This window comes from Hipposideros armiger, unplaced genomic scaffold (assembly GCF_001890085.2).
Source record: "Hipposideros armiger isolate ML-2016 unplaced genomic scaffold, ASM189008v1 scaffold_110, whole genome shotgun sequence".
Taxonomy (NCBI): domain Eukaryota; kingdom Metazoa; phylum Chordata; class Mammalia; order Chiroptera; family Hipposideridae; genus Hipposideros; species Hipposideros armiger.
This window is the reverse complement of record NW_017731460.1, coordinates 266,940-275,745: the sequence shown is the minus strand read 5'-3', so window position 1 is coordinate 275,745 and position 8,806 is coordinate 266,940. Positions and strand designations below refer to the sequence as shown.

The 8,806-nt window shown below is 39.1% G+C and overlaps 1 protein-coding gene across 1 annotated transcript in view; it reads left to right on the top strand.

The window, feature by feature from the left end:
* Positions 1–8,806, top strand: part of INTS14 (integrator complex subunit 14) — a 50,341-nt gene that overhangs the window by 35,319 nt on the left and 6,216 nt on the right. The window contains exons 7-9 of the mRNA XM_019647270.1: positions 13–115; positions 1,414–1,547; positions 7,964–8,082. Of these exons, the coding sequence (XP_019502815.1) occupies positions 13–115; positions 1,414–1,547; positions 7,964–8,082 (356 nt within the window). The remainder of the gene's footprint in view (positions 1–12; positions 116–1,413; positions 1,548–7,963; positions 8,083–8,806) is intronic.

Here is an 8,806-nt window from a genome sequence, read left to right as displayed (position 1 = left end):
ATGATAATGAAGATGAAAATTCAGCCAATCAGATTGCAGGCAAAATACCCAACTTTTGTGTGCTGCTCCATGGCAGCCTAAAAGTGGAAGGAATGGTGGCAATAGTTCAATTAGGGTAAGTAACTTTGTTTCCCTTTGGTTGTGTGAAAGGTAGAATCAGTTTACAAAGTGAAGTATTCCCCAGACTTTTCTGAAAGAAATAGAAAGGTCCTTGTCACCTTTTTCCTCTCCCTGCTATACACTTCCCACCTATTATCACCTTCTAAACTGCTCTTTAAATGATCCCCTAGAATAAGTACATAATGAGCTTCTTAATTGCGCTGCTTTTATATTATATCCTTCCTTAGTTTTCCTGTTTCCTATTTTATCAAGAAACCTGGGTTCAATTATAGCAATGCTACTAACTTGCTATAAAATCTTATGCAGTATTCATAAGCTATAAAATGAGGTAGAACTAAATGAAAAAAGATGCTGATGCCATTCATTGAACATTTTACTGTATGCTTCTCTAGGCATTTACCATATATTTACCCACTTAACCCCTCAAAACAACGCTATACAGAAAGTATCAGTATTATCACCATTCTATCAATGAGGAAAATGAGGCTTAGAGAGGTCAAGAAACTTGCTCAAGGTCACATAGCTAGTAAATGAAAGAGCCAGGATTCTTACCCTTGCATCCTGACTCCAGAGCCCATGCTTATAACCACTCTGCTATATTCCTTCCCTATGAGGAAAGCCCTTCTAGCTTCCACATTCACTGCAGTCTCAAAATTTGCAAAACTTACCTGCTTCTCTTTCTGTGATACCCACTGTGAGGACAGAAGAGGTGACTGATCATCTTTTGGTCATCACCTGGGGTTGACTAATGTAGAAGACCAAGAGGTTAGGAGTACTCAGAGAAAGCATGGCTCCATGTCTGCTTGAGTGAAAATTAGCTGGTCCAAAAAGAAAACTGCAGTTCTTGTTAGCTATTATTATAGTTTGCTGTATTTCTTGGTACCCAAGCTACTTGTACTGGCTCTGAATATGAGAATCACCTGGGGCCCTTTGAGAAGTGGGAGCAAAGCTGGCTGATGGCTTTGTGCTCTGTGTTACAAGGGCTGCTCTGTGTTGGTGCCCTCCCTCCTCACCACCCCTGCCCCTACTTGCTGCCCTTGTGATTTTTTTTCTCTTTTAAGACTGTTTTTGATTGCCATATCTACATAATTGAATAAAAATACATTGTCCCAGAGGAATGGTAATATTAGGGGGCAGCAGTATACATTTTCAGGTTTAAGATTTGGCTTTAGTAAAATTAATGCACCTGATTTCAAAGCTGACCCATGTCACTCGAGAAAACCACAGGTGAGATGTATTGAACTTGATAATCCCAGGCTTGACGTTCTGATGTTCCATCTTCTCTCTATCTAGTCCTGAATGGCATGGAATGCTCTACTCCCAAGCTGACAGCAAGAAGAAATCAAACCTCATGATGTCTCTCTTTGAGCCTGGCCCAGAACCTCTCCCATGGCTAGGGAAAATGGCACAGTTGGGTCCTATTTCAGGTATATCCCAGATCAGATTTTATTTATCTTGACTTTGTTTTCTCTCTGCTGTTCTGAATGGCTCTGACTGTGCAGTCAGAGAGCTGTGTGATCTCCCCTATGGGTGTGCTGTGGTTTCTGATACTGCATATGTACATGGAGAACCCCAAGAGAGTTTGATATGTGAACGTTTAACTTTATCGCTCAGGAAGAACCAACATTTAAGTTGCTTTAAGTACATATAAATGCTCCAACTGCTTCGAGTGAAAAGCTACTCTCCATAAACTTTTTTTTCCTTAACGTACATTTTCCTTAGTATAATTTTCAACCCAGGTAACGTCCAGTCATTCCTAGGTAATTTAATCCCCTTCCTTCTTGAAAACAGTTTTCCCTTGGCTTTCGTAACATTGCATTCTTCTGGTACTTAGCTTTCTTTTTTGCAACTTTTTCTTTTCATCTTTTCTTCTTTTTGCCTCATGATTCCCAAGATGTTGTTGTTGGCATTCTTCTCTTGGGTTATTACTCTCTCCTGGTTATTTCATCAGCCATTATAGCTTCAGATTCCCCCAAATCTATAACTCTAATCTGGCTTGATCTCTCCCTGGAATTTGCGTATTGTATTTCCACTTTCCAGTTGGACCTCTGCCAGTCCTAAGGTCAGTATGTTTGTTACAGGAACCATTGTCTCACACCCCTTCCCTCTTAAACTATTCCTTTTTCTGATTTTCCTGTTCCTTCTGATGGAGGCCTTGTACTCCTCGGTACTCAGGCTCCAACTGTAGCGTGATCCTTGATTCATTTGGACCCATTTCAATTTCCAGAACATCTACCAAGCAACCTATTTTGTGCCAGGTCTAGAGGATAAAAGAGTTAGCAGGAGTTGCTCAGAGTCTAGTGGAAAGTGGAATAATGAACACAGACTGACACAAGATCAGAGTTGGCCTGCAGGGGGGATGACCACCTCTGCCTAAAGGACTCAGGAAAATCTCACAGAGAAGAGATACTCTACCTGAGGGGGGATGGGGGGATTTTCTGAGCCAATGAAGGAAGAAGAGCATCCTGAAGAAGTGAAAACACCTATAGAGAAAGGAGCGCTGGAGCACAAAGTGTGAGGGTGGAGTGGGGGGGCCAGATGGTAGGTTACAGGTGGGCAGTGGCTAGAGCACAGCAGGCCTCATCTGAAATGGGAAGAACTGAGGCTTCATTCTGCAGATACTGGGAGCCCCTGAAGGGGAGTAATGTGATCAGATCCTTCCAGCTATGATAAAAACAGTGGAGATACCAGTTAGGAGACTCTGTATTCTAGGTATTGGTGCCCCCTGGAGTTGTGCAATATGGCCAGAATCCAAGTAAGAGATAGTAAATTTGCATTTAGAAAGATAATTGTGGTGTGTGGATTTGAAAAGGTAAGGACATCCTGCAGTTAGAAGTCAATTGTGCTAGTCCTAGTGATGTGAAGGTGAGAACCAGAACAGGGGCGGTGGCTGGGGACAGAGAAGATGGGATCCATGCTAAAGATGTTAAGGGGTTAGAATCAACAGTGTTTAGATAGGAGAATAAAGGAAAGAAGAGAGTTGAGAGTGATCCCACGTTTCTAACCTGGGCTGCAGGGTAACAGGTGGTACTATTCGTTGAAACAGAGAACAGGAGGAGGAAGGATAGATTTGGGAAGAGCATCTCTGTGCATGGTGAGTTATGCCTGGGAGATTTAGGTAGAGATGCCTAGAGACAATTCCTGGAAGAGTCTGGAGTTCAGGAGAGAAGGCAGAGTTAGAAATATAATTTTTAGTTATAAGCATCACTGATAGTTAAAATGGTGAGAATGAGGGAGATTACTTAGGGCGATGGTTCACAGATTTGATTTTTTTATGTACAAAAATGGAGAACTTTTGTAAAAATTCTGTTTCCTGGGCCCTACCTACAGAGATGCTGATTCAGTAGGATAGAAGGGACTATCCTCCTCTCTCTAGCATTCCTACATTCATTCTGCCTTTTCCTTCTCACTGCTCTCACCTTGTTTTGGCTGTGTTTAACTTTTACTTAGATCAGAGGTCAGCTAACTACAGCCTGCAGGCCAAACCACCCCACTGCCTGTATGTAGATAAAATTTTATTATTACACGGGCACACACATTCCTTTTCCATATTATCTGTGGCTGCTCTCCTGCTTCGGTGGCAGAGTTGTGTAGTTACAACAGAGACCATATCACCCACAAAGCCTAAAATATTTACTGTATGACCCTCTACAGAAAGAGTTTGCCAACCCCTGATCTAGATATTGTGATAGTTTTCACCACAGATGCCTGTCTATAACCTGAGATGGTGGCATTCAAACTCCTTTCTGTTTGGCTTCAACCTAGCAATGCTTGTCTTGTTATACGTATTCTTCATTCAAATTGAACTACTGTTTACTCTGCCTTATATATTTATGTTCTTTTTTTCCTCTGGGTCTGTTCTTTTCAATGAGGGTAATAGGAACTAACATTTTATTGAATTTAATTTTGTTCCAGGCACTGTGCTAGACACAATGAAATGTATCATCTCATTTAATTCTCACAACAATTTTATGAGGTTGGGATTGCCATTATGGTAACAAGTAATAATTGATAATGAAACCTATGTTAGATGGTTGTTGATAGTATTGAGGGAATGTGTATACAGTGCCTGATACAGTCGGCACACAATAATGCTGGATCCTGCTGTTTTTATTTATTTTTTTAATCAAAGCATGCAAAATAGTACTGTTGTTTATACCTGTCCCTCCTACTCCTAATTCTGTTCCTAGAGATAATTACCATATCTTGCCATATATAATGTGCACTTTTTTGCTCAAATTTGTGAAGGAAAAATAAGGATGCACGTTATACATGGGTAGTACTAATTGTGTTATCTATATAAATGTTTTGAATTCTTTTATTTATGTTTACGAGTTAAAAGTGTAACTGTAGAAATCAATAATGATATCTGTCTGCAAAATACCCTGGATACCATAATCATTTTGTTGGACTTGCATCGACAAAGAGTTCTTGGCCTTCTAATTATGCATAAATATCATAAATTTGTTACTGGTACATAAAATTTCTTGTACCATAATATGTTAAAATATAAATGCTAAAATTCCTTTATAATACAAAAAACTACCTAAATGTAAACAAATAAAAATTTGAATTAAAAAATTAAAAGTGAAAGTTTTTTTCCCTGAAAGTTTGGGCCAAAAATGTGGGTGCATATTATACACGGAAGCTAGTTATACACGGCAAAATACAATACTTTCAAGTTTTGTTTCTTTTGGTATTTACTTACATTTCTAAATAATATAAGTATGTAACTATTTCTTGCCTTTTTTTTTCATTGCAAATGTCTTTTTTTACTTTTTAAGGATGACCACTTAACCTCCTTTACCACCACCATCCCCACCCCATCCATCCACCCAAGAAGCATGTTTTTCCTGCCTCTATCCTTCCAGTGTCCTTTTTGGTTAAATCAGTATTATGTCCTTGTTAGATGATGTAAATGTTATTTATAAGTAAGCCATGTGGTATATACCAAGTTACATTTCTTTGTTTTACAGCTGTTGTCCTCTACCCCAGTTGCTACTTTCTTTTTTTTTTTTAGATTTTTTAAATTTTTTTTCTAATAGCCAAGATAAATGTAGTCTGACTGACTTCAGTTAAATGGAAGGCTCTACTGGAAAGACACTGAGGTTCCTCAGAGGCTCCAGAAAAGAGCTGAGCAGCCAGGCTGTGGGGGAGCCGGCCGTACATGAGTGCAGCCCTCACTCCAGCTTGCTCATGGCCTTCCTCTACTTTACTTTTTTTATTCTTTGCTCTTTTTTGTGTACCTATCACTAATTCCTATCTAAGTGAAATACATTCTTCAGGTATTTTTGTCAGTTTTCTTTTTTTGTTTCTTCGAGTCATCTCCCTTCCTCTTGTTTCATAAATGGACTGGTTGTTCTCTCGGCCCTCACGTGGTTGTCATCCTGAGTCTTCCCTTCACAGCTCTCCTATGGATCTCCTATTTCATGAATCCTCCTGAGAAAAGGGTATATGGGAAGTAAATGTTTGAAATCTTGCACATTTAGAAATGTCTGTATTTCATCCCTTACACTTGATTGCCAGTTTGGCTGGGTTATTGAGTTCTGTTGGGTTGTCAGAAAAGTTATGATGTATTTTTTCTATGTTTTTCGTTGCAAAACTGTGTCATGACTTTTCCGACAACCCAATAGGTTGGAAACCATTTTCCCTTAGAGTTTTGAAACATTGCTGTGTTGTCTCTTCCGGCTTCCAGTGTTGCTACTGAGAGCCTAGTGCCGTGCTGACTGCTTGGGCTTTGCCCCTGATCTGCATGTCCTCTTCGCGCCTTGAGGCGCCTCCTCGTGTCCCTGGTGTTCCGGATTTGCAGGAATATGTACCTCGTTGTTCTCGTCATTCATTGTGCTGGACACTCAGTGGGCCCTTCCATCTGGCAGCTCATATTCTTCAGCCCTGGGAACATGAGTTATGTCTTTGATTTTCCTCTCTCTATATTCTCTGTTCTCCCTTTCTAGAACATATGTTTATGTTTTGTGTGTGTGTGTGTGTGTGTGTGTGTGTGTGTGTGTGTGTGTGTGATTTTCTTATCCTACCCATTTTTCCTTTTTTTTTCTTTTCATTCTACCTTCTATGAGGTATCTTCAACTTTTTATCTTGCAACTGTTTTTTTTCCTGCTATCATATTTCTTATTTCTAAGAGTCTCCTGTTATTTTTTCATAAAAGCAGTATTTCCTGTCAGCTAAGCTAGTTTTCACATATAGATTCCAAACAATTAGAGACAGTACAAGATAGACTATGATTAGCTGTTGAAATGTTTGGTACTGATACTGAGTCTATAGAATAGAAGGGTCTAGAGAAATCACTGTCTGCCAGAAAACGTTGGGACAACTTCGTGGGGAAGGTAGGATAGTATCTGGACCTGGAATGTAGGTAAATTTGGGTGGGTGAAGAATGGCAGTGTTGAGTTGTTGAAAAAGTATTGGGCTTGAAACCAGACCCAGCTGAGTCACTGAAACCTATGAAGGTCCAACCTCTCTGACCCTCAGTCTCCTCATCTTTAATGGGACTAATAATATCTACCCTGTAGGGTTTCTGTCAGGAGAAAAGTTATATATGTAAAGTGCTTGACACATAGTTGAGATTTAATAAACATTCTTTATAAGTTTCTGGAGGCCAGAAAAGTATCTTCTCTAGCCACACTTCTAGCACAGTGCTTGCTACATAAAGGGGTCTTACTATAGATAATGAATGAATAAGTGAGTGAGGGAATGAATGAATGAGGAAAGGAGAGCATTCCAGACAGGGGAGATAACAGAAATAGTGGCAGGGAGGTTGGAAATCAGCATGTCGCATGGGAAAGGACTGTTGGGATCTTGGTGTGACTGAGCAGGTTTATATAGAGACACGTGTTCGTGGAAATACGTCTGGAAAGCTGGGTCAGTGTTTTTTGGAGGGGTTGGGGAGGAGTATGGGACCAATATAAGGCATTTAAATTAATTACTAAATCAGGGTTAAAAAACTTCTGGTTCAGTTAGAAACTGGGCGAATTCCAGTTTTCAGCACGAACATTTGTGATATAAGCTCCCTGACCTGTTGGGGAAATGATTCCTGCTCTGTCTACCTCAGAAGGCGATACTAATAAGGATAAAAGAAGCCACTAGATGGTAGTACGCGTTGTAAGTTTGTGGCAACATTTCATTGGCTAAAGAAGCCAGTAAAAAAATAAAAACCCTCATTTATCCATGTGGCTATAAAACCAACATGGCTTTAATTCTTTGGACACAATAAACTAAAAAGCTATAATAAGGTGGAATATGTTTCATCAAAAAATATTTTTTCCCTTGCCCTTTTCCTTAATTTGACTATACATAGTTTTCCTTTTTAATTTTCTCAATGCCTAGACGTATACTGTCTAAACCAGTAGCCACTAGCCACATGAGGCTATTTAAATTTAATTTAAAATTCAGTTCCTCAGTCACAGTAGCCACACACTAAATGTTCGGTGGCCATGTGGGCTAGTGCCTGCCATTCTGTCATCGCAGAAAGTTGTGTTGGAGAATGCTGGACTAAACTATATAGAATTGCAGTATGTATGTTTATATATTTTTTAAAATAGTACTTTAGCATTGTTGTGTGTATTAGCTTTATCCTCTCTGACTTTATAAAGCATATAAGTAAAGCATCTTTCTTTAAAAACATTAAGATGTTTTTTACTTATACATGAGCCTCAGTTGATTTCTACTGAGAGCAAGTTCCCCAACCTGACTAAAGTTAATGGATTTTCTTAATTAGGGAAGTAACAGGATATAAAAGATTGAATGATTCAGAGCTTCTAACCTAATTGGAAATGTAATTGATTATGTTTTGCCAGCTGTCATTTCAAGAATGTCTTTTTCTTTTAAGATGCCAAAGAAAACCCTTATGGTGAGGATGACAATAAGAGCCCATTCCCCCTGCAGCCCAAAAACAAACGCAGCTATGCCCAGAATGTGACTGTCTGGATCAAACCCAGTGGCCTGCAGGTAACATTACCACTCCCGTTGCTTTCCACTGGGCACAGGGGGAGGGATTCTGGCAGGCAGGTCGACATCTGATTTGATTTTCCTTTCCTTTGATACTTAGTAATTCATTTACTTCTAACGTTTGTCATTATTTCCAAAAAGGATTTGAGGTAGCCTACAGTAAAACACATATACAAGTATAGCAAAATCCTTTTTACAAAATTTAGAGCAATACAAAACCTAGAGGAAGAGGGGAGACAATTGTGTGTCAGGAACCCAAGGCAAAATGACAATTGTATTTGAGCGATTTGACTCCGAGCTTCCTGCTACCAAGGGCACAAAAGAAATGTGTAGGGTTTTATGTTAGATAGTATTATATGTCTGATAAAAGGAAGCATGTCAGTTCTTCTAGAGAGGCACATTTTTCTGGGATTGAATTTTAGCATAAAATTTTTGACATGCTGAGGCATTGAATAACATAATGGGTGTTATCTTTAACAATTTTTTAGAAAAATGTGAAAGTCTTCATGTAGCTATTTCTTCCATCCCCACAATAGAGCCCAAACCATAGCATTATGCTATAATTCCACAAAAACACTTTCATGGGAAGCTAAGAGTATACTGTGATCAAGGTTTGTTACTTTCAGGCAAGGTAGTCGGTGACATTTCTCCTTCCATTGACAAAGTCATTTATACCTATTTTTTTTTTAAAGCAGTCCATTTCTTTTTTTTTTTTTTTTTTTTT